Source organism: Heptranchias perlo, chromosome 5 (genome assembly GCF_035084215.1).
Source record: "Heptranchias perlo isolate sHepPer1 chromosome 5, sHepPer1.hap1, whole genome shotgun sequence".
Taxonomy (NCBI): Eukaryota; Metazoa; Chordata; class Chondrichthyes; order Hexanchiformes; family Hexanchidae; genus Heptranchias; species Heptranchias perlo.
The window spans coordinates 119,911,038-119,937,582 of record NC_090329.1 but is presented as its reverse complement, the minus strand read 5'-3'; the positions used below and the strand labels follow the sequence as shown (position 1 = coordinate 119,937,582).

The following is a 26,545-nucleotide window of genomic DNA, read 5'->3' as shown; positions in this document are numbered from 1 at the left end:
ATTGGCGATAGAGCCGCAGAGGCCCAGCAAAGTTTGAAATTATTTTTGTGGAGACAAGAGGAGCAGGAGCACTCTTCAGGGCCCCACAGAAATAATCTGGGCCGCTGCTATCCCGGGACCCCCTGCCCCCACTGCGATCGTGACTCCCCCTCCCCCCACTGCGATCGTGACTCCCCCTCCCCCCACTGCGATCGTGACTCCCCCTCCCCCCACTGCAATCGTGACCCTCCCCACCACACACTTACCTTGCCGCCAGCCAGACCAGTCCGATATTGGCCAGACTTAATCCGGCGAGTTGCTTTGGAATGCCTGTTTGACACCCCTCAGCTCACCGGTGTAAATCAGGTTCGGCCACCTCTTCACTACTGGGACGGGCGGCTATCGACCCCTTACTGTTGGAGACCTTCGTCCCTGGGCTGGATTTGAAGCCATCTCCTGGAAGTGGAAGATCAATGTGCTTCACTCCCTACACTGGTCAGCCTGCTGCTGGGAGTATCATTTGATATCGTCACTTATACAACAGGTTGTGTAGGTGCAAAGTGATGTGTGATGCGTTCTGTGCCAAATTGCCATGTATTTGGTTAAATAAACTGCCTCTCCAGCAAACATATCCTGTTATCCGTCCAACTTTGGGAGGAAAGGCCGCCTGGATAGTTACTCCAGCTCATCCTTCCATGGTAACCTATGGCCTCCCCATTAGTGTCCAATCACCTCTTAAATGACTGCAGACTTCTTGCCTTCCACCATACCAGAAAGCCAGTGTTGATCACTTTGTGTGATGAAGTACTTCCCAACATCAGTCTAGAACTTGCCTTTCACTGGTTTGTCCCCGTAGTTATGGTTTAATTTCAAAGAGTGATCTGGGCTAACCTTTTCTATCCTACTGATATCTCATATATAAGAAAGAAAGACTTGTATTTCTATAGCGCCTTTCATGACCTTAGGACGTCCTAAAGTGTTTTACAGCCAATGTCACCGTTGTGATATAGGGAAAGGTCCCTCCCCATTCACCTGCTTTCAAAACTGAAGAGAAGAGTCCATGGAAAGTGAAAGCTTAGGGCATGACATATACTGGCCTGAAAACCCCATCCCCAATTGGAACCTAACACTATACAAGTGCAGCAAGGCCCCTTCTCAAACAATTTGGAACCAAACTAGGGTTTCCAACTCTGGTTGGACATATTCCTGGAGGTTTTAATCACATGACTTTCTGCCTCGAACCGCCCCACCCAGTCAAACAACCCTTTTTCCCCCATCTTCGGTATTTTCATGACCAATAAACAAAAGTCTTCAAAGAAAATGAAGAAAACCCCACTTTATTTTAATGCCGCTATGATTTTTCTCCCAGGTTTTGCTGGCAGCAGTTTCCTGGAGATTAATCTTCAATTCCTAAAGATGCCAGTGCAATCCTGGAGGGTTGGCGACCCTAAAGCAAACAGAAAATGTTGGAAATACACAGGAGGTCAGTCAGCTTCCGAGAGGGAAAAGACAGATTAATATTTCGGGTGGAGACCCTTCACCGAACCCTTTTGCACCCGAAACCTTTACCTGTCTTATTGAGGGTGTGATTTTAACCGCACTTCACCCAGCAGAACCGGGGAGGGTGCAGTTAAAATGGAGTGATGGAATTACCCACTGGCTTCACCCCCCCCAATCTGGTCAACAACACTTTTAAATTGCAGGAGGCAAACGACACCTGCCTGAATCATAGAATGGTTACAGCACAGAAGGAGGCCATTTGGCCCATCGAGCCCGTACTGGCTCTTTGTAAGAGCAATCCAGTTAGCCCCATTACTCCGCTCTTTCCCTGTAGCCCTGCAAATTTTTTCTCTTCGAGTATTTGTCAAACAAACAGAAAATGTTGGAAGTACATTCCCTTCAAGTATTTGTGAAGCCGAAGGGGTCCTTTCTCTCTCTCTATATATATATATATATATATATATAAATATGCAGATCGGGCTCTGATGATGTCATCTGGGCCCGACTGCTATTTTTACCTGAGGTCTGAGCAGGGAATTAATGGCGGATTCCCCATCAGGCCAAAGCTGTCAGCAAGTGGATGCAAGGCCAAAGACTTGCCCGGGTGTCCATTAATCCTGGCTCTCTTTCGCTGAGGAGTAGAGTGGGCCTTTCAAAGGCCTCCTGGTGCTTTCCCAGCTCGACGTGCGGCCTGTGCTCAGATTGACGAATGCCTCACAGGTGCCGTGGTCCCATGTTTACTGTGGGGTAGGAGGTCACGTGACTTCCCATACTATCGGGTACATGTTACCGATCCCCGCTGTTGGCACAAAGCTTTTCCTACTGGAAGTGCATATCGGAAATTCATGCATGGAGGTCAGGAATTCCTGCAAGTGCAAATCTATAAAATTTACCCCTCATTAACTCAGCTAAAGGAATTACACCGCAGGGTGAAAATAAACACGGGTGAAGGGTAATGATTACAATCTGTATACTAAGTCTTACCAAGTTATTGCCTGAATCCTGATTACAGTGTTAACTGCTCGGCTATCATGAAGGATCCATACAAATACACACGCCCATACAATGATACACATATGTACACAAATGCATAGGTATGTAGATCCACACAGACACACGGATGTACACACGCACGCAACACATGAACACATACACAAACGACAATAACTTACATTTATAAGGTTTGCCTCATGTAAAAAAAATGTTTTGGACCAGAAAGGTTACAGTGGAGGAGATGAACTCCTAATTGTTGAGAAGGTGTTTTAAGAGGATATTGAAGGAAGGCCGAGAGTTAGGTTGATGTCGAAGGTTCTAAAGAGCAGGGTACATATGCACACATACAGAAACGCACATACACAGAGATGCACACAGGCACAAATTGTACACACTCACCAGTGCACACACATACATACACTCACACATATACAGAGCAGCACACATGTACACATTTGCACACATATACATGCATGCATAAATACATATTCATGTACACACACCTACAGACATGCACGTACAGGCGAACATATACAGAGACCGCATACACACGTGCAAACACAGAAAGACTCGCATTTCTATAGTGCTCGTCACAACCTCAGGACATCCTAAAGTGCTTTATAGCCAATTAAGTACTTTTGAAGTGTAGTCACTATAGTAATGTAGGACTTGTGTACCCACTTGCACAGATACAGATACATGTTCAAACACACACACAAATACGTACACACATACAGATGCACATATGAACACATCTAAGACTGCCTACTTTCACCTCTGTAACATCGCCCGTCTCCGTCCCTGCCTCAGCTCATCTGCTGTTGAAACCCTCATCCATGCCTTTGTTACCTCAAGACTCGACTATTCCAATGCTCTCCTGGTCGGCCTCCCATCTTCCACCCTCCATAAACTTCAGCTCATCCAAAACTCTGCTGCCCGTATCCTAACTCGCACCAAGTCTCGAGCACCCATTACCCCTGTGCTCGCTGACCTACATGGCTCCCAGTCCGGGAATGCCTCAATTTTAAAATTCTCATCCTTGTTTTCAAATCCCTCCATGGCCTCGCCCCTCCCTATCTCTGTAACCTCCTCCAGCCCTATAACCCTCCGAAATCTCTGCGCTCCTCCAATTCTGGCCTCTTGCACATCCCCGATTTTAATCGCTCCACTATTGGCGGCCATGCCTTCAGCTGTCTAGGCCCTAAGCTCTGAAATTCCCTCCCTAAACCTCTCTGCCTTTCTACCTCTCTCTCCTCCTTTAAGGTGCTCCTTAAAACTTAACTCTTTGACCAAGCTTTTGGTCACCTGTCCTAATATCTCCTTATGTGACTCGGTGTCAAATTTTGTTTGATAACCGCTCCTGTGACATGTTTTGGGACATTTTACTATGTTAAAGGTGCTATATAAATGCAAGTTGGTGTTTTTGTTGATGATACAGATGGACAGACACATCAACACTCACGCACATAGATGCATAGACATGTTCGAACACACACGAGTACATACACACATACAGATGCACACATTCTTACACAAATATACACACTCATGTACATGTATACAGTCTCAGAGTCAGACACATTGTGCATACAGAGGTGCACACAAACACGTACACACTTGCGCAGAGAGACGCACACATACATAGCTGTGTGCTCATGCAACAATCACCATACAAGTCTACGTACACAATCATGCACATACATGTACATAATCACAAACACGGAGACACACTCACAAGTACACTCATGCAAACACAGACATACCCATGTACACACTCGCACACACTATGTATACACACGCACACGTACACACATGCTCCCTTGCACAGCATCAATATGTTCTTATATGGGTATGTTTCCATTCAGTAAAAGTTACTGGACACTATCCACAGATCTGTTTAAATTTAAAGTGCTCTGTTGAATCAGCCCTTGGAGATCATTGAGCTGCCAAGTTTGTTTTCGATGTGCTCTGAATAGTTATTTATTTCTTCAATTTGTGGTCAAAAGTGGGTGCAGCTTAGCTGGTGATTGCTGGCTCTTTCAGGGCACCTGAACCTTGGCTCTGCCACAACAACAGATGTGACAGTGCCTACGCCCACTCCGATTTGTGCCCATCTATAACAGCTGTCTAGACCAGGCTGAATTTATGGGGCTTGAAACTACTGGACAGCCCTGGAGTATTGCTTTTGTGTAAACTACACCTGAGTGATTTGGCTGGTGCTGATCAGCAGCAACACAGCGCAGCAAATTACAGGAACCAGTAATAAATCAAGGGCATTTAAGAATGGACAGAGGCCATTGTGCCTGTATTGCTGCCTGCTCCATGTCAGGGCCAACTACTCTAGTCCTATTTCCCTGCTGTTTTCCCCCGTATCCTTTCATGATTTTATTGTCAGCGGGGGCCAAAATTCCTGAGTGGAGAAAGGAGGTGGATCAGCCCTAGGGTGGGGGGTGGGGGCAGGAATTTAGGATAGAACTCCGGCTGCACCAGATATCTTTCCCATGTAGGCTCCATCCAAAATTTCTATTGGTTGGGGCGGGGGGGTGCCCAGGTGAATGAGTCTTCCGTAGCCACCATTGTGGGCATGTCCGGGGGGGGGGGGGGGGGGGGGTGGGAGGGACGGCGTTTCCTGGCTACCCTGGAAATTGTGACCGGCACGCTCTCCGATAGACCCAGCAGAACTCTTGCCTGCTGAGGACAGACACGGGTCCCATATTGGGCACCAAGAAGGCCCCAAGTCTGCCCGAAACAAAGATAGTCGGTCTTCTGAGAGGATTGATGACCTTTGAACTAATGGCCCCCTTTTGTTCCCTTAGAAGCATTGGGGAAAAGAAATAGCTTGCTGTTTGTCTTTGACCATTCCCGGGTCTCGGCCTCCACCTGTCGGAACGGAGGGGTTGCCTCATTGATAACCACCAGCACAGCAGGTTCTGCCGAGTTTCTACAGGCACGGGTCTACCTGTCCTTTACGGTGGAAGTGAGCCTGTCCCCATGATTTGGGGCGGGGTCAAACTCAGGGCACACTGGCAGTCGCAAGGCCCAACCCACTGGTCTTCCACTGTGGCGGAGCAGAGGAGCCTGGAATATCGGGGCCTCAAATGTTTATCTAATTCCCTCTCAAATGTTGTGATTGACTTGGCTTCAACAGACACTTATGGGAATATGTTTCATAGTGTAATAATCCTTTGCCAAGAACAACTCCTTCTGACCTCCTCCTTTCTGCTTTTACTCCCAATCCTAAGTTTGTGCCTCTTTGTTACCGATGCACCCACCAGTGGAAATAATCTTTCTTGCCTGAGTCAGAAAGTTGTGGGTTCACGTCCCATTCCAGGAACTTGAACACACAATCTAGGCTGACACTCCAGTGTAGTACTGAGGGAGTGCCAAACTGTCAGAGGTGCCTGCTTTCAGAAGAAACGTTAAACTGAGGTTCTGTCTGCCTTCTGAACTGGATGTAAAAGATCCAATAACACTATTTGAAGAAGAGCAGGGGTGTCCTGGCCAATATTTATCTCTCAACCAACATCACTAAACAGATTATCTGGTCGTGTATCATATTGTTGTTTATGGGACCTTCCTGTGCACAACTTGGCTACCATGTTTCCTATATTATGACAATGACTGTACTTCAAAATAATTCATTGACTGCAAAGCGCTTTGGGACACCCTAAGGTAATGAAAGGCACTATATAAATGCAAGTTTTATCTTTATTTGCTCTAACCCTTTCAGAACTTTGAACACTCCTATTACAGCCTTCTCCGCTCCAGTGCATAATCCCCAGTTTATCAAGTCTGTCATCATAACTATAACCTCACATCGCTGGCATCATCCTCGGGAACCGAAATTTGACTTTTTAACCACTTTGAACCTGTGACCCTTTTGGCTTCACTGCCACTGTTTAGTTTGAAGTAATGATTTAGATTTAATCTTATATACCTGCCTGAACTCATTACCTCTTCTCGAGGCTGAGCATTCCAAGTATCATTCAGTAAAGTTCTATGTACTTTGCCCAAACAAAATGCCAGAAGCCCAGCCTCCTACTGCACCAGTTTGTTTCTCACACAAACCATTTTTACAGTCTCTCCGACTAATGTAGTGGCAGTTACATGTTTCCACTTGTGGGGGGGGAATCCAAAACTAAAGGTCATAAATATAAAATAGTCGCTAATAAATGCAGTAGGGAACTCAGGGGAAACTTCTTTACCCAGAGAGTGGTTAGAATGTGGAACTCACAACCACAAGGAGTAGTTGAGGCAAATAACAGAGATGCATTTTAAGGGGAGCTAGATAAGCACATGAGGGAGAAAGGAATGGAAGGGTATCCTATAAAGTAGGTGAAGTAGGGAGGGAGGAGGCTTGGGTGGAGCATAAACGTCATCATAGACCAGTTGGGCTGAATGGCCTGTTTCTGTGCTGTAGACTCGATGTAACTCAAGTTACTGCTGGATTATGCTCTGGGCCTACTGTCCCAAGCTCATTCCAGCTAGAGAGATCCCACTGTGATTTTACAATTATTGGAGCATTGCTGGGTACAGCACTAGCGCTGGTGAGGACCGGTGGTAATTACTGGTATGTTCCCAGCTGTAGTAACATTCTGTGTTTGATGATAACGCCTCAAACAGGACAATCTATTCATTCGTCTAAAGGATGACAAGGGGGAATTCCGCATAGCACCATGTAGTGAGAAGACACTGGGTCAGCTCCTCATTACTCTCAGTTCCTGGCCTGCATTGAGCAGAAAAATGTTGGGTAGAAGCCCGATCATCTTCTTGTGGCAGGTGGCAGTAGTGGGGGGTGGGGTGGTGAATTAGAAGGAGATGTCGTTGCCACACTATTATGTTGCGTCTCCCAGCGCCTCGGCAAAGAGGCCACTTGTAGGGCTCTGTAATTAGGCCAAAGATGGATGCCAGTCAACTAGGTTGGCACATACGCTTTTTTTTACACTGCCAAGGATATTGAGACCCACAGCCCCATTCATCTACCATCTATCATTTAAATTTACCCCTCCAAATTCGGAGTGTCTATTGACACCACTGTGTCTGCCAATGAGTTGGAGGCGGGACAGGACTCATCATCATCATCATCATCATCATCATCATCATCATCATCATCATCAACAACAACAACAACTCGCATTTGCACAGCGCCTTTAACATAGTAAAAGGTCCCAGGGCGCTTCAGAGGATCAATTATCAAACAAAATTTGACGCTGAGCCACATAAAGGGATGTTAGGACAAGTGTCCAAAAGCTTGGTCAAAGAGGTAAGTTTCAAGGAGCTTCTTAAAGCAGGAGAGAGAGGGAGAGGTTTAGGGAGGAAATTCCATAGCTTAGGGCCTAGGTAGCTGAAGGCACGGCCGCCAACGCTGGAGCAATTAAGATTGGGGATAGAGGCAAGAACTGGAGGAGCACAGAAATCTTGGAGGGTTGTAGGGCTAGAGGAGGATACAGATAGGATGGGGGCGAGGCCATGGAGGGATTTGAAAACAAGGATGAGAATTTTAAAATTGAGGCGTTCCCGGACCGGGAATGTGGGTGAGTGAGTTCAGGGGTGATGGGTGAACGGGACTTTGTGTGAGTTAGGATACGGACAGCAGAGTTTTGGATGAGCTGAAGTTTATGTAAGGTGGAAGATGGGAGACTGGCCAGGAGAGCATTGGAATAGTCAAGTCTAGAGGTAACAAAGGCAGGGATGAGGGTTTCAGCAGCAGATGAGCTGAGGCAGGGGCGGAGACGGGTGATGTTATGGAGGCTGAAGTAGGCTGTCTTGCTGATGGAGCGGATATTCACAGCAAACAGTGTATTTTACAGCAAAGCGAACAAAGTCTATTCACAGAGTCTATTTAAAAAGAGACACAACTCATGACTGAAACGACAGCAACTTCACCCGATAAAAGCAGGGTGATTTCTCCAGCAAAATGCAGCGAGTGGAGGATAGTTACATAATACAAATTATGTGCGTAAAATCAATCCTTATCACTTATAGCAGTGCAGTCTTCAGGAGTGATTGATGTGGGAATTACCCAATCATCTCCATTCTGGCCGGGAATAGTGGTGTCACTACATGCAGTCCTCTAAATTACCAGGGATTGGCAAAATAGAATTCAATTAATCTACCTTAGTGTAATTTTTTTTTATTCGTTCATGGGATGTGGGTGTCGCTGGAAAGGCCAGCATTTATTGCCCAACCCTAATTGCGCTTGAGAAGGTAGTGGTGAGCCGCCTTCTTGAACCGCTGCAGTCCGTATGGTGAAGGTTCTCCCACAGTGCTGTTAGGAAGGGAGTTCCAGGATTTTGACCCAGCGACAATGAAGGAACGGCGATATATTTTCAAGTCAGGACGGTGTGTGACTTGGAGGGGAACGTACAGGTGGTGTTGTTCCCATGTGCCTGCTGCCCTTGTCCTTCTAGGTGGTAGAGGTCGCGGGTTTGGGAGGTGCTGTCGAAGAAGCCTTGGTGAGTTGCTGCAGTGCATCCTGTGGATGGTACACACTGCAGCCATGGTGCGCTGGTGGTGAAGAGAGTGAATGTTTAGGGTGGTGGATGGGGTGCCAATCAAGCAGGCTGCTTTGTCCTGGATGGTGTCGAGCTTCTTGAGTGTTGTTGGAGCTGCACTCATCCAGGCAAGTGGAGAGTATTCCATCACACTCCTGACTTGTGCCTTGTAGATGGTGGAAAGGCTTTGGGGAGTCAGGAGGTGAGTCACTCGATGCAGAATACCCAGCCTCTGACCTGTTCTTGTAGCCACAGTATTTATATGGCTGGTCCAGTTAAGTTTCTGGTCAATGGTGACCCCCAGGATGTTGATGGTGGGGGATTGGGCGATGGTAATGCCGTTGAATGTCAAGGGGAGGTGGTTAGACTCTCTCTTGTTGGAGCTGGTCATTGCCTGGCACTTGTCTGGCGCGAATGTTACTTGCCACCTATGAGCCCAAGCCTGGATGTTGTCCAGGTCTTGCTGCATGTGGGCTCGGACTGCTTCATTATTTGAGGGTTATGGTGGTTGCCCACACTCTATAACTGTAGTGGCTACAGGTATAGAGTGTCGGCAACTGCCATAATGTTAGAAGATAGCAAACTTGTGCAGGAATTTTGTTGCTTTGGCAGAAGCTTGATGCAAACTTTTAAAGGGGATTGCCAGTAGCTACCCTGAAATAAAGTGAAATGCAGACCATTGTGATTTTTAAATTATTATTAAGGAGATGAAGGGCCAATGGCATAGTGTAAAACCTACCAAGGTTGAAAAGAGTAGGCCAGACAAGGAGTGGATAGGGTTGGCTGGTTAGTGGAGGAGAGATTGCTATGGAGAATGGCCAGAATAAACTGCAACGGGTTGAATTTGTATCAAATGCCGCTGCTGAACTTGGCTGACAGTTCATTCCCACCAGATAGCATCAATTATTGGTAGTTTTGTTGTTGTATAGAGTCACGTCCACTGATGATGGGATTGAAACCCATTCTACTCATAGACCAATAAAGATTATCAGAAGAGACCTTCTTTCATTTCATCCATCTGGTCCGTACACAGGTCACAGGTGTTGGCTGTGGCTCAGTGGTAGCACTCTCACCTCTGAATCAGAAGGTTGTTGGTTGAAGTGCCACTCCAGAGACTTGAGCACATAATCTAGGCTGACACTCCAGTGCAGTACTGAGGGAGTGCTGCACTGTCGGAGGTGCCATTTTTCAGATGAGACGTTAAACCGAGGCCCCGTCTGCCCTCTCAGTAGGGCATAAAAGATCCCATGGCACAATTTGAAGAACAGCAGGGGAGTTTTCCCCGGTGTCCTGGCCAATATTTATCCCTCAACCAACATCTAAAACAGAAATATCTGGTCATTAGAACTAGGGGGCATAATCGCAGGATACGTGGTCAGTCATTCAAGACTGAGATGAGGAGGAATTTCTTCACGCAGAGGGTTGTGAATCTTTCAAATTCTCTACCCCCAGAGGGCTGTGGATGCTGAGTCGTTGAATATATTCAAGGCTGAGATGGATAGATTTTTGGACTATCAAGGGATATGGGGATTGGGCGGGAAAGTGGAGTTGAGGTCGAAGATCAGCCATGATCTGATTGAATGGCAGAGCAGGCTCAAGGGGCCATATGGCCTACTCCTGCTCCTATTTCTTATGTTCTTTTTATGACATTGCTGTTTGTGGGACCTTTCTGTGCACAAAATTGGCTGTCGCCATTTCCTACATTAAAACAGTGACTACACTTCAAAAAAATTACTTAATTGGCTGTAAAACACTTTGGGACGTCCTGAGGTCATGAAAGGCGCCATATAAATGCAAGTTCTTTCTTTTACCAGAGGTAAAAGAGCATTAGCATTAACTGGACTGGCACTAAATGGGCAAAAACAAAATATTGCGGAGGCTGGAAATCTGAAATAAAAGCAGAAAATGCTTCAAACACTCAGCAGGTCAGGCAGCATCTGTGGAGAGAGAGAGAAACAGAGTTAACATTTCAGGTCGACGACCTTTGATCAGAGCTGGAAGAATCTAAATGGGCAATCTGATTCGGAGAGAATGGCATGGGAAATGGGAAAGATTCACACTGGGGCAAGTTACTGGGGCAGAGTAAAGGCAGCTGTAGGGTACATCAGGTCCTGGACTGCCTGATGCTGACACCGGCTGCTCACTGTGGAGAGTCTTCAATTCCCCAGCACTAACATCCCTCACCTTGATGCACATAAACTTCACAAAAAGTACAGTGTCCCCTGCCATTGGTTAGAACAGCGAGGAATTGGTCATGTACAAAGATCCTTAAAGTGGGTTTATATTACCAATTCCAAAACCCCAGGTTTTTTTTTTCAGGTTTTGTTTTTAGTGTAGAAAAATAAACGGGAGAAAATCAGTCCGGGGAAATCTGTACAACAGAAAAAAAACCTGGGAATTCGGAGAAAATCAATTTTATTTTCAACATGGCTGAAGCCCAAGAAACCAAATAAGGGATTTGTAAACGAAATGACAACACACAATTATTTACACCGTTCACTTTTATGGGGCTCACCATCAGACTCACATTTAACCCCTAGTTCGTTTATTTTAAATTAAAAGTGAAACTGGAGAACTGGTACAAGTGCAGCAGAGTTTGTGACCCTCTACATTATCCGAGGTCAGGGTGGGGGGGGGTCAAGGAATGTTGTCGGCAGTCACCTGCACCAATGTGGGCGCCTCTTGGCCACCTGCTACAGGGAGGAGGAAGCCTCACCACGGCCAGCTGGTGACATTGGCTCCACTAACCTGTACTATTACGGACAACTGGCTCCTTATAAAAGGACTTTATGCTGGCATTCCTTGGGAATGGGAGGGGTGGGAAACAAGGGGGTGGACTCCCAGATGAGCCCTCTTCATGAGGCTGAAGCAACCTGCCGGCTGGTTTCATTTACTGGGCAATAGGGAGGCCAAGGCCGAGGAAATTCCCACTGTAGGATATTTCTCCTCTCGGCCCCACCTGCTCTCACCTGGTGGGCCATGTTTGGAGCTGATAGGAGATCCACCCCAGGTCCCTGTGGCAATTGAGAGGCAGCAATCTTCTGGGTGGAGATTAGGCCTTCCTGGGTTCCGCCCGAGTTTAGCACTTCACCGGGCCTCTAATGCTTGAGTTCCACTCGGGATTCGCCACCGGGGGACCCAGTATTTTCGCCCCCCCTGTCTTTATTGTTGTGACTGCAGCCAATTACCTAGCTGTCACTATGATGGTGAGATAGTAAAGGTTGTTGGAGATTATGCACAGGGGAACTGTAATCACCCAGGTTTCGGTAAATAGTGCTTTGCTATGGAGGCTTGAGTGGGCCTTTGGTTGGTGACCTCAGTCTTCAGGGGACTATGATTGCGGTAACTGTGTCCGTGCCCTCCCGTCTTTGCTCCTTACCTCAACTGGAATGAAAGACTAACATTTGTTGTTCTATAAAGGATACAGTCCTCACTGCAGCATCTAAAGGATACAATTTAACTGAATTTAGGGATCCGGGTTGGAAATGGGCACAGGAGACTCATTTCAAAATTAATGTGAGGCCTGTTGGCCACCTAAAAAAAAAAGGAGCCCGACCAAATTAGCAGTGTCCCGAACGCCTGTACAGATCGGGAGCAAGCTTCTGTCCTGTTAAACTGGTTATTGTTTTGACTGTTTTACGCCCTTGAAACCAGCGCAACAATGTTAAATTGAACTGTCTCATTTGTTTACTTTCTGCCCACATATCACAGCTAGGAACTTACCCAATAAATGTGGTAACATTGTTTCCGTGACATTCCCCCTCTGCTGGACATATGTGGCATTACATTATGTTCTTAAACCCTGCAATAAAAAAGGAAAGAACTTGTATTTATACAGAGCCTTCCAACAACTCAGGATGTCCCAAAACACTTTACAGCCAATTAAGTACTTTGGAAGGGTAGCAGATAATCTGTTTTTTAGTGATGTTGGTTGAGGGATAAATATTGGCTGGGACACCAGGGGGAACTCCCCTGCTCTTCTTTGAATAGTGACATTAGATCTTTTATGTCCACCTAGGAGGGCAGACGGGGCCTCGGTTTAACATCTCATCTGAAAGACAGCAACTCTGACAGTGCAGCACTGATTATGCTCTGGAGTGAGGCTTGAACCCATAACCTTCTGACAGCAGAGACGAGAGTGCTACCCACTGAAACACAGCTGAGAGTGTACTACAATTGGCTGAGGAGCCTTAGGGTTATGGAGGAGAAAATGAGCACAGGTTCCCAGTCCTGATCACTGGATAGTGACCTCCTCATCTCCTCGCCCCCTGCTGGAAGTACAAGTCTATGGACAAAGGGTGAGAGCAGGATTGAGCTGATCCATGCTGCTCACTGTGGTCAAATAAGACTGCACACACACAGGAAGAATGCCCACCAGAGCGAGGTATTGAGAGGGACTGGTACCTGTGGAACTGCGTCCTAGAAACAGGTCAATGTCTTTTGTGGGGAGGGGTGTCACCAAAAGAAAAGAAGAAAAAGAAGGACAGTGTTGTAGCTCACAGTGGATCTGAGCAAGAGCTGGATCTGTTTCTTGGTGGGGTGGAGATCCTCGTACAAGAGGTCGCTATCCTGTAATTTAATCAGGGCCAACATGATCTCCAGTTGATTGCTTAAAGGGGTCGGAAAGGAAAATTCCTGGTTTCTCCCCCCTAATTGGCCTGGGGTTTTTTTGCCTCTCCCAGGAGATTACATGGCTCTGGGTAGGTAGAGAGTGTGTGTATTGTGATGTATATTGTAATGTATGAGGCATCACAACTGTATAGGAGCCATGATGTGGAGATGCCGGTGATGGACTGGGGTGGACAAATGTAAGGAATCTTACAACATCAGGTTATAGTCCAACAGTTTTATTTGAAAATCACAAGCTTTCGGAGATTATCTCCTTCGTCAGGTGACTCACAAGATTCCTTACAACTGTATGGGACAGACTGGATGGACCAGTTGGTCTTTTCCTGTCCCCCAATTTCGTGAAGCAATTTCTCGTTGTATTCCCCTCTCTCTCTTTTGCCCCTTAGCCATCTGAAGGTTTTGGGGACAGCTCAAGGTCAGACCAGTGGCAAGGCGGGATTAAGAACACCCACCAGTCTTTTGAGAAAAGTGGCGTCAAGTAGATCACGGATATGAGTGGAGACATCACAGGAGGTAAGAGCTGTCAACTGGCAGGAATACAGCAACGCCATTAATGTGGGACTCTGCAGTATCAAGCTAGTTGTTGACTTATTCTGGGGGTTCCTGGTTTGCCCACACCCCTCACCTATAGTGTAGGCTATCTGCTCCCAGGCCTCCACCATCAGCACTTTGGGACCGGGGCTGGGGGGGTGGTGGGTGTGTAGGGAGGGTGGGGGGTGGGTGGGGGGGTGGGTGGGGGGGTGGGTGAGGGGGTGGGTGGGGGGGTGGGTGAGGGGGGTGGTAGCTGGGGAGGTAGGGATAATGGGGGGTGGGGGGGACAGAGGACGTGGGCGGTGGGGGGGAATGTGGGCGGTGGGGAGTGTGGGGGGGCACACAGGATCAGCCTGCGGGTGACTATCGCTCCGTGGGAGGGTGTCTGCTCTCTGGCCAGTGCCATCTCTGACACCACTGAGAGTAGGAACTCATCGAGTGGGGGACTACAGAGCAAAGCCACCACTCCCCACTGCATGACATAGTGACTGGCTCTTGAGTGATCTGGACGGAGGTGTTGGTTGAACTGACCACACGTTCACAAGTGACACATGGCTCATGTGGAGCATAAACACCAGCATAGACCATTTGGGCCGAATGGCCTGTTTTTGTGCTGTAAATTTGATGTTATATGATACAAAGATTTATGCAGGTGTTAGAACCTTGGATGAGAAGAAACAACTACAATTAGATCTAGATTCAATGAGGGAATGGGACCGCACCTGGCAGATGACGTTTAACAGAGCGTAATGCATGTGGGCTGGGCGAATGCCAAGCATGTGTATACCATGCTAGGCTCTGAATTAAAATCTGTTGGGAGGGCAAGAAACCTGGGTGATATAGTGCACTAGTCTCTAAAGGTTCACGAGCAGTGCCGAGAGGCTAGAGCAAAAGTGAATGGAGTACCAGGATGTATTGTTAGGTGGATCCAGTATAAAATAAAAAGTACAATAGTGTCCTTGTACAAGACCTTGGTTAGACTTCATCTAGGATACTGTGTTCAGTTTTGGTCCCCTCACATGGTGGGTGATATAAAGGCCTGAGAAAAGGTTTAGAGAGAGTCCCCTAAGTTGGAAACTGGCTTAAATGCCCTTAGTTATCAAGTAGGCTTAGAGAGTTGCGTGTTTTTACTCTAGAAAAGCGTAGGCTTTGGAAAGATTTGATTGGGGTCTTTCATAGAATCATAGAAATTTACGGCACAGAAGGAGGCCATTTGGCCCATCGTGTCTGTGCCGGCCGATAAAGAGCCATCCAACCTAATCCCACTTTCCATCTCCTGGTCCGTAGCCTTGTAGGTTACAGCACTTCAAGTGCACATCCAAGCATCTTTTAAATGCAATGAGGGTTTCTGCCTCTACCACCCTTTTAAATGTAAACAATCTTACAACACCAAGTTATAGTCCAACAATTTTATTTGAAAATCACAAGCTTTCGGAGGCTTCCTCCTTCGTCAGGTGAATGTCAGGAAATCCTTGAAACTTTCGCATTTATATTCAGAGAACAATACCTGGTGATTACAGATAATCTTTCCAACTGCCCGTTGTCAAGGCAATCAAAGTGTTCAGACAGAGAGGTGTTACCTACAGGAACACCGAATATACAAACGGCCAGAACACAAAACAGAGAGAGAGAGGGAGAAACATCCGAAAGGAAGAGAAAGACCGAAAATGACCCGTTGAATTAAAAGCAGATAACTTTTATTCGCTGGTGGGGTTACGTGTAGCGTGACATGAACCCAAGATCCTGGTTGAGGCCGTCCTCATGGGTGCGGAACTTGGCTATCAATTTCTGCTCGACGATTTTGCGTTGTCGTGTGTCTCGAAGGCCGCCTTGGAGTACGCTTACCCGAAGATTGGTGGCTGAATGTCCTTGACTGCTGAAGTGTTCCCCGACTGGGAGGGAACCCTCCTGTCTGGCGATTGTTGCGCGGTGTCCGTTCATCCGTTGTCGCAGTGTCTGCATGGTCTCGCCAATGTACCATGCTCTGGGGCATCCTTTCCTGCAATGTATGAGGTAGACAACGTTGGCCGAGTCACAGGAGTATGAACCATGTACCTGGTGGGTGGTGTCCTCTCGTGTGATGGTGGTATCTGTGTCGATGATCTGGCATGTCTTGCAGAGGTTACCGTGGCAGGGTTGTGTGGTGTCGTGGACGCTGTTCTCCTGAAAGCTGGGTAATTTGCTGCGAACGATGGTCTGTTTGAGGTTGGGTGGCTGTTTAAAGGCGAGTAGTGGAGGTGTGGGGATGGCCTTAGCGAGGTGTTCGTCGTCATCGATGACATGTTGAAGGCTGCGGAGAACATGGCGTAGTTTCTCCGCTCCGGGGAAATACTGGATGACGAAGGGTACTCTGTTGGTTGCATCCTCGTAAGAACGGGATATGACGCTCGACTCATCGATCGACAGTTCCGACAGGCCACAGCGAAAAATCGCATAGACCTCCTCAGGAGACTAACACGGGACGCAACCAACAGAGTACCCTTCGTCGTCCAGTACTTCCCCGGAGCGGAGAAACTAAGCCATGTTCTCCGCAGCCTTCAACATGTCATCGATGATGACGAACACCTCGCTAAGGCCATCCCCACACCTCCACTACTCGCCTTCAAACAGGCACCCAACCTCAAACAGACCATCATTCGCAGCAAATTACCCAGCTTTCAGGAGAACAGCGTCCACGACACCACACAACCCTGCCACGGCAACCTCTGCAAGACATGCCAGATCATCGACACAGATACCACCATCACACGAGAGGACACCACCCACCAGGTGCACGGTTCATACTCCTGTGACTCGGCCAACGTTGTCTACCTCATACGTTGCAGGAAAGGATGCCCCAGAGCATGGTACATTGGCGAGACCATGCAGACACTGCGACAACGGATGAACGGACACCGCGCAACAATCGCCAGACAGGAGGGTTCCCTCCCAGTCGGGGAACACTTCAGCAGTCAAGGACATTCAGCCACCGATCTTCGGGTAAGCGTACTCCAAGGCGGCCTTCGAGACACACGACAACGCAAAATCGTCGAGCAGAAATTGATAGCCAAGTTCCGCACCCATGAGGATGGCCTCAACCGGGATCTTGGGTTCATGTCACGCTACACGTAACCCCACCAGCGAATAAAAGTTATCTGTTTTTAATTCAACGGGTCATTTTCGGTCTTTCTCTTCCTTTCGGATGTTTCTCCCTCTCTCTCTCTGTTTTGTGTTCTGGTCGTTTGTATATTCGGTGGTCCTGTAGGTAACACCTCTCTGTCTGAACACTTTGATTGCCTTGACAACGGGCAGTTGGAAAGATTATCTGTAATCACCAGGTATTGTTCTCTGAATATAAATTCGAAAGGTTCAAGGATTTCCTGACATTCACCTGACGAAGGAGGAAGCCTCTGAAAGCTAGTGATTTTCAAATAAAATTGTTGGACTATAACTTGGTGTTGTAAGATTGTTTACATTTGTCAACCCCAGTCCATCACCGGCATCTCCACATCATGACCACCCTTTTAGGCAGTGAGTTCCAGACCCCCACCACCCTCTGGGTAAAAAAAACTTTCCTCAGCTCCCCTCTACCAACACTTTAAATCTATGCCCCCTGGTTATTGACCCCTCTGCTAAGAGAAATAGGTCCTTCCTATCTACTCTATCTAGGTCCCTCATAGTTTTATACACCTCAATTAAATCTTCTCTCAACCTCCTCTGTTCCAAAGAAAACGACCCCAGTCTATCCAATCTTTCCTCATAGTTAAAATTCTCTAGTCCTGGCAACATCCTCATAAATCTCTTCTGTACCCTCTCTAGTGCAATCACATCTTTCCTGTAATGTGGTGACCAGAACTGTATGGAGTACTCTAGCTGTGGCCTAGTTAGTGTTTTATACAGTTCAATCATGACCTCCCTGCTCTTATATTCTATACCTTGGCTAATAAAGGCAAGTATCCTGTATGCCTTTTTAACCACCTTATCTACCTGTCCTGCTACTTTCAGGGATCTGTGGATATGCACTCCAAGGTCCCTCTGTTCCTCTACACCTCTCAGTATCCTCCCATTTATTGTGTATTCCCTTGACTTGTTTGCCCTCCCCAAATGCATTATCTTGCACTTCTCTGGATTGAATTCCATTTGCCACCTTTCTGCCCACCTGACTAGTCCATTGATATCTTCCTGCAGTTTACAGCTTTCCTCCTCACTATCAACCACACAGCCAATTTTTGTATCATCTGCAAACTTCTTAATCATGCCCCCAACATTTAAGTCTAAATCATTAATATATATCACAAAAAGCAAGAGACCTAGTACTGAGCCCTGCGGAAACCCACTGGAAACAGCCTTCCAGTCACAAAAACACCCACTGACCATTACCCTTTGCTTCCTGCCACTGAGCCAATTTTGGATCCAGCTTGACACTTTCCCTTGGATCCCATGGGCTTTTACTTTTTTGACCAGTCTGCCATGTGGGACCTTGTCAAAAGCCTTGCAAAAATCCATGTAGACTACATCAAATGCACTACCCTCATCGACCCTCCTTGTTACCTCCTCAAAGAATTCAATCAAGTTTGTCAGACATGACCTTCCTTTAACAAATCCATGCTGACTGTCCTTGATTAACCAGTGCCTTTCTAAATGACGATTAATACTATCCCTCAGAATTGTTTCCAATAATTTGCCCACCACCGAGGTTAGGCTGACTGGCCTGTAATTACTTGGTCTATGCCTTTCTCCCTTTTTAAACAACGGTACAGCGTTAGGAGCCCTCCAGTCCTCTGGCACCACGCCTGTAGCCAGAGAGGATTGGAAAATGATGGTCAGAACCTCCGCTATTTCCTCCCTTGCTTCTCTTAACAGTCTGGGAAACTTTTCATATGGGTCTGGTGATTTATCTGCTTTGAAAGATGTTAATCCCCTTAATACTTCCTCCCTCACTATTCCTCCAATATTCCTCCAATATTTCACACTCCTCCTTAACTACAATCTCTGCATCATCCCTCTCTTTTGTGAACACAGGCGCAAAGTATTCATTAAGAACCATGCCCACATCTACCGCCTCCACACATAGGTTACCTTTTGGTCTTTAATAGGCCCTATTCTTTCCTTAGTTATCCTCTTGCTCTTTATGTATTTATAAAACATCTTTGGGTTTTCCTTGATTTTACTTGCCAATTTTTTTTCATGCCCTCTCTTTGCTTTCCTAATTTCCTTTTTAATTTCACCCCTGCACTTTCTATAGTCCCCTAGGCTTTCTGTAGTATTGAGCTCTCGGTATCGGACATAAGCTTCACTGTTTTGCCTTATCTTACCCTGTATGCTCCTTGACATCCAGCGGGTTCTAGATTTAGGAGTGCCTTGCATTGAGGTGAATACCATTAAGCTCTGCTGAGCTCTTTTGTTGCCTTTTTCTTTGTGGGAACATATTTGCTCTGAACCCTCACTATCTCCTCCTTGAATGCCTCCCACTGCTTTGACACTGATTTACCTTCAAGTAGCTGTTTCCAGTCCACTTTTGCTCAATCACTTCTCAGCTTAGTAAAATTGGCCTTTATCCAATTGAAAACTTTTACTCCTGTACTACTGTTGTCCTTTTTCATAACTTCTCTAAATCTAACTGAATTATGATCACTACCACCAAAATGCTCTCCCACTGATACTCCTTCCACCTGCCCAGCTTCATTCCCTAAAACTAAGTCCAGAACTGCCCCCTCTCTTATTGGGCTTGCTACGTAGTGGCTAAAAAAGTTCTCCTGAATGCATTTTAAGAAATCTGCGCCCTCTATACCTTTCACACTGATTGTATCCCAGTTAATATTAGGCTAGTTGAAATCCCCGATATTACTGCCCTATTGTTTTTGTGCTTCTCAGAAATTTGCCTACATATTTGCTCCTCTATCTCCCTCTAACTGTTTGGGGGTCTATAGTACACTCCCAGCAGTGTGACTGCCCCTTTTTTGTTCTTTAGCTCAACCCATATGGCCTCATTTGATGATCCTTCTAACATACAATCCCTCCTCACGGCTGTAATTGTTTCTATAACCAATATTGCCACCACCCCCTCCTTTTTTATCCCCCTCTCTATCTCGTCTGAACATCCTGTAACCAGGAATGTTGAGCTGCCTTTAAGCCATGTTTCAGTAATAGCTATGATACCCACGTGTCTATCTGCCTTATTCACTCTACTCCTTGCATTGAGGTATATACCATTAAGCACTGCTGAACTCTTTTGTTGTCTATTATCTGATCTTTGTTTCTTCGGCCTTCCAAACTCACTTACTCATTTTCTGCCTTCCATTTCCAGCTCAGCTTCTCTCCCTTCTGAATCTACATTCAGGTTCCCATCCCCCTGCCAAGCTAGTTTAAACCCTCCCCAACAGCACTAGAAAACTCCCAGCGAAGATATTGGTTCCAGCCCTGTTGAGGTGCAACCCGTCCGGCTTGTAAAGGTCCCACCTCCCCCAGAACCTGTCCCAATGCCCCAGGAATCTAAAGCCCTCCCTCCTGCACCATCCCTCCAGCCACGCATTCATCTGCTCCATCTTCCTATTTCAATACTCATTAGCGCGTGGCACTGGGAGTAATCCGAAGATTATTACCCTTGAGGTCCTGCTTTTCAATCTCCTTCCTAGCTCCTTAAAATCTGCCTTTAAATTAATGAAGGGACTAAACTGTGTCTATGTGGATAGACTATTTGCATTAAATAGATTAGAGAGGTCAGTTCAGTTACATAAGCATAAATCTGGGCTAGGTGTCCAGGAGGTTTTTCTTTTTGCAGAAGGTTACTACAACAGCAGCTCCCTTCCCTCGAACCTCCACCACAACAGCAGCAGGTGCATGGGAACATCGTCACCTCCAGGTTCTCCTCCAAGTCACACACCATCCTGACCTGGACATATATCGCCATTCCTTCACCATCCCTGGCTAAATATCCTGGAACTCCCTACCTGACATCAGCACTACATGGACTGCAGCAGTGCAAGAAGAAGGCCCATCACCACCTTCTCAGGGCAACTCGGGATGGGCAATAAATGCCGGCCTTGCCAGCGACGCCCACTACCCGAGAATGAATAAAAAGAACCTGACAGGAGGATCGAGCTATATCCTGGTCACATTGCAGGGCTGACTCTCTTATATAATGGAGGTGTATGAAATGTTGCTTTTACCATTTGCAGTGATAAACTTTCACTACTTTTGTCTCTCCACAAATCAGGCAAGTACGGGTCACCTTTGGCGGTGTACTGCGGGACCATACGGAATAGCGGGGCAGGATTCAAACCCATCCGCAGCAACAGTGTCGGGTCCGATCTCCATTTACAGACAAGGAGTTGGATGTCCAAAGGGAAAGGTGAAGATCTGTGCGTGTGTGGGACTGGGTATTGCCATGGGTTAGACACTGACCCTTCACCCTCGAACACCTAGGCTTAATTCCAGACCACAGCGTCCTGTGTTACCGAGGTGTTGAACTGTAGTAGAACTCAGCAAAAGATGCCTAGAAGTCCAACAGTAGCCAGAAATTGTAAACCAGCATCTAACCTGTAAGTCCTGCATGATCGCTTTAAGTAGCCCTGGCGAGGGGGCCTTCATGCTGGTTAGCGTCACATTTTGCTGAGCGAGGTCAGCACGTGGCGGACTATTTGCTGGGACGGTCCAAAATGGCAAGCGCATCCTGCACGCAGCGCACGGGGGACCCTCATCTAATTAATTTCCTGCCTCCTTTACATTCTGCCGACATGCGTTCCTCTCGCGAGCGCTCCCTCCAGCACCAAGGTGGTGAGGGTCGGTAACCTCTCCAAGGTAGTTTTCCTCATGATATCATAGAATCAGAGGATCTTGCAGCACAGAAGGATGCCATTCGGCCCATCATGCCTGTGCTGGCTCTTTGAAAAAGCTATCCAATTAGTCCCACTTCCCTGCTCTTTCCCCATAGTCTTGCAAATTTTTTTCCCTTCAAGTATTTATCCAATTCCCTTTTGAAAGTTAGTATTGAATCTGCTTCCACCACTTTTTCAGGCAGTGCATTCCAGATCATAACAACTCGCAGTGTAAAAAAAATTCTCCTCATGTTGCCTCTGGCTCTTTTGCCAATCACCTGAAATCTGTATCTTCTGGTTACCAACCCTACTGCCACTGGAAACAGTTTCTCCTTATTTACTCTGTCAAAACCCTTCATGATTTTGAACACCTCTATCAAATCTCCCCTTAACCCTTTTATGATATCAGTTTTTTAAAAATGTAAACTTTAATATTCAGATGATCAGAAATCAACAGACGTTAAATTTAATGGGAAACAAAATACAGCTGATGCTGGAAATCTGAAATAAAAACAGAAAATGCTGGAAATGTTCAGCAGGTCAGGCAGCGTCTGTGGAGAAAGAAACAGGGTTAACGTTTCAGGTCGAAGACCTTTGACGAAGGGTCATCGACCTGAAATGTTAACTCTGATTCTTTCTCCACGGATGCTGCCTGACTTGCTGAGTAAAAAAAGATAATGCTGGAAACACTCAACATCTGAGTGGAGAGAGAAACAGAGTTAATGTTTCAGGTCGGTGACCTCTCTCTCTCTCTCCACAGATGCTGCCCGACCTGCCGAGTGTTTCCAGCACTTACTGTTTTTATTAAAGTTGATGGGAATTGTTTCGATTGTTTACTGATGGGACAGTTTGCTTTTTAAAGAGGAGGGCGTGCTGAGGACTCCACTAAACCCTCTTGTTTTCCCGCAGCCTTTCTTCAGTCCAGTCTGAACTTGCCCCTGAAGAAAACCTGTTTTGTACGGAGCATCGAGGGAGGTCAGCAGTCCGCGGCTGGCTGGGTTTTGGACAATAATAATTTCTACCACTTGTTCGATGGCAGCAGGTCGCAGGCTGCTTCTCATGTTCGTGGCTACAGTGTGAACGTGGACTGGGCTGAGACAGAGACAGAGACGGAGGGAGGACACCCTGCCCTCGACACGCTTCAACTTAAAAACAAACTCAAACGACGAATGTCGGAAATCCTGCCACAAAAGAGTAAGTCCAACAACATCTGGAAAATATATCATTTTCTATTTCCTCTCTCTCTGTGCTCGTCTCTTTCCATCTCATTCCTCTTTCTGACTTTCCTTACTCCCTGGGACTGCCTCTCTCTTCCCTCCATCTATCTTTCTTCCCATGTTCTTTCTCCTTACTGTTTCCATACTTCCTCGCTCTTTCTTTGTCTCTCTCTTTCCTCACCCCCTCTTTCTTCACACTCTCTGTCTTCACTCTCTTTGGTTTTCTCTCTCTCTCCCCTTTGGTTGCTCGCTGTCCTCTTTCCTCACTATCTTGGTCCTCTTTTTTTCTCTTTCTCCTTTCTGCTCACTGTCGCTCTCTCTCTCTTTCCTCACTCTCTCTGTCCTCACTCTCTCTTTGCTCACTGTCGCTCACTCTCTCTGTCCTCTCTCTCCCTCTTTCTGCTCACTGTCGCTCTCTCTCTCTTTCCTCACTCTCTCTGTCCTCACTCTCTCTCTTTGCTCACTGTCGCTCTCTCTCTCTTTCCTCACTCTCTCTGTCCTCTCTCTCCCTCTTTCTGCTCGCTGTCGCTCTCTCTCTCTTTCCTCACACTCTCTGTCCTCTCTCTCTCTCTTTCTGCTCACTGTCGTTCTCTCTCTTTTTCCTCACACTCTCTGTCCTCTCTCTCCCTCTTTCTGCTCGCTGTCACTCTCTCTCTCTTTCCTCACTCTCTCTGTGCTCACTGTCACTCTCTCTTTTTCCTCACTCTCTGTCCTGTCTCCCTCTTTCTGCTCACTGTTGCTCTCTTTCTCTTTCTTCACTCTCTTTGTCCTCTCTCCCTCTTTCTGCTCACTGTCGTTCTCTCTTTCTTCACTCTCTCTGTCCTTTCGCTCCCTTTTTCTGCTCACTGTTGCTCTCTCTCTCTTTCTTCACTCTCTCTGTCCTCTCTCTCCCTCTTTCTGCTCACTGTCACTCTCTCTCTTTCCTCACCCTCTCCCTGTTCTCACTCTCTGTTTTTCTCCCCTCTCTTTCCTCACTGTCACTCTCTCTTTCCTCACCCTCTCTCGTTCCTCACTTTCTGTTTCTCTCTCCCTCTCTTTCCTCACTGTATCTCGTTCCTCACCCTCCCTGTTCTCACTCTCTGTTTTTCTCCCCTCTCTTTCCTCACTGTCACTCTCTCTTTCCTCATCCTCTCTCGTTCCTCACTTTCTGTTTCTCTCTCCCTCTTTTTCCTCACTCTATCTCGTTCCTCACCCTCCCTGTTCTCACTTTCTGTTTCTCTTTCCCTCTCTTTGTTCACTGTCACTATCTCTCTTTCCTCACCCTCTCAGGCTCTGGTCTTTCTCCGTAACTCCAGCAGGAGACCGGCAGAACGCCCAGAGAAACGGTTTAAAGGATGTTTCTCTGGAGTTACAGCAGGAGACCGGACACCCCTATGGAATTTCAGGACAACCAGCAAACTCCCAGACATGGTGGACCTGACGTGACTGGAACCCCCAGGAAGTTCTAATACTCTCTTTCCTTACTCTATATCCCTCTTTTATCTCATTCGCTCTCTGTCTTTCTTCACTCTCTCTTTCCTCCTATTCTTTGCCCCTCTTTCTTCGCTTTCTCTGTTGTATTTCCTCACTCTCCTCTCACTCTGTCTCTCCTTCCTCACTATCGCTCACTTTATCTCTGCCTTTCTTTCCTCACGCTCCCTGTATCTTTCACTCTCTCTACCTCTCCTTTCCTCACTTGATGTCTCACTCCTTTCTATTTCTGTCACTTTCTTCAATCGTTTTCCCTTATTCACTCCTGCTGTTTTACACCCTCTCTCTTTCCTCACTCCCTTTCCCCCCCCTCTTTTTCCTCTCTCCCTTTTTTCCTCACTCATTTTCTCCCTTTCCTCCTTTCTCCTCGCAGTCTCTCACTTTCTCTTCTTACTCTCTTCCTCTCTCTTTTGCTCTCTTCTGTTTCTTTCCCTCTCTCTGTTTCCTCTGTCACTCATTTTCCTTCCTCTTTTTCCACACCCTTTCTCTCCCCTCTTACTCATCCTCTTTCCCTCCCTCTATTTGATTCCACCTCAGAACATTAATGCAGGGCACAAAACAAATGTCTCATAATTGTGAACTATCCCAAGTGTCTGTAATTGCCAGTATGGCCCGTGGCAAGATAATACTTGCTGGAGCGTCACAGACGTGTTTCACTGAAAGAAGTGGTTTTATTGTTTAAATTATCCTCCAGCTTATCAGGCTTTCAAAGTCACCTTTGTTTAATGAGGGAAGAAGAAAAAAACAATTCTGTCTTCAACATTCATTTTTGATTTCTCCGTTTAGTCTCTTACCTCAGGCTTTGTGTAGCACAGGCCCCTTTCCCACAGGGAGTCCAAAGCTTTCTCACTCGTATCGCTCTCCTCCCAGAATATATCTGTATAAAAGTCATGTATCTAGCATGCGTTCCTATACTTCAGGTAGATCATTTTAAGGCATAAAAAGTAATTTTAAAAAAAGAGAAAGACAATCATTGCTGCTTGTGGGACCTTGTCGCGTGCAAATTGGCTGCCACGTTTCCTACAAAAGTACTTCATTTCATGAGAGGCGTTTTATAAATGCAAGTTCTTCTTTCTTTCTTTCTTTTTATTTTCTAAACCGGAGCCAGGAATCTATAACCAGCGGCCAACAGCAATTAACCTCTAACTGACCCCAGGATGCGTTAACATACGATGTAACTGTGCAGCGTATTGGTGGATATGTGGCTTTAGAAAAGAGTTCCTTATCTGAACCACTTCATAAAGGTCAGACCTGAGGTAAGCCCCGCTGAAGCTAATTAAAAGGAGGACGGGACAGAAACAAGAGGCCTGGTGGTGGCCATGTTGGCCTCCCTCCCACTTTGGGGAAACCGCCCAGCTGTGTAAAGCAGTTGGTTTCAATTGAGAGCAATCATTTTTTTTCCTATTCATTCAATGGGTGGAAAAATCTAACCTTCAGCCTCCAAACGCTACTTTCCAGTCCAGGCCCCCAACTACAATTGAGACATAAAGCTGGGACTCACTTAGTTCCACTTGTGATTTTCTTTGTTCACCACACAATAGCCTTTAGGAAAAAGCAATACAATCACTTCAGCAAAGCGTGACATCCATTCTTCTCAGGACTGCAACGCTCCAGCAATTGTCTGGCCTGGCCCAAGGCCACATTGGCAACTACCAGGTGGCTGAAGTCATCGCAGACCATTTCCATAGTCAAATGGTTTATATTCCAGTGCTGTTGTATGGGGATACATAACTGGCGGCCTGCTCCTCTGTATTAGTTTCAGCCGTGGGCTCAGTTGGTAGCACTCTTTCCTCTGGGTTCAAAGTCCCACCCCAGAGACTTGAGCACAAAATCTAGGCTGACACTCTGGTGCAGTACTGAGGGAGTGCTGCACTGTCAGAGGTGTTGTCTTTTGGATGAGACGTTAAACCGAGGCCCTGTCTGCCCTCTCAGGTGG

General features: G+C 46.7%; 1 protein-coding gene across 5 annotated transcripts in view; it reads left to right on the top strand.

The window, feature by feature from the left end:
* Positions 1-26,545, top strand: part of LOC137321508 (TOG array regulator of axonemal microtubules protein 2-like) — a 65,421-nt gene that overhangs the window by 4,516 nt on the left and 34,360 nt on the right. For 4 of the 5 annotated variants that reach the window (XM_067983905.1, XM_067983904.1, XM_067983903.1 and 1 more), the window contains exons 2-5: positions 1,349-1,462; positions 13,982-14,108; positions 21,322-21,456; positions 22,832-23,116. In XM_067983905.1, coding sequence (XP_067840006.1) covers positions 14,087-14,108; positions 21,322-21,456; positions 22,832-23,116 — 442 coding nt within the window. In that variant the 5' untranslated portion in view covers positions 1,349-1,462; positions 13,982-14,086. The remainder of the gene's footprint in view (positions 1-1,348; positions 1,463-13,981; positions 14,109-21,321; positions 21,457-22,831; positions 23,117-26,545) is intronic. The other variant, XM_067983902.1, reaches the window with a different exon arrangement.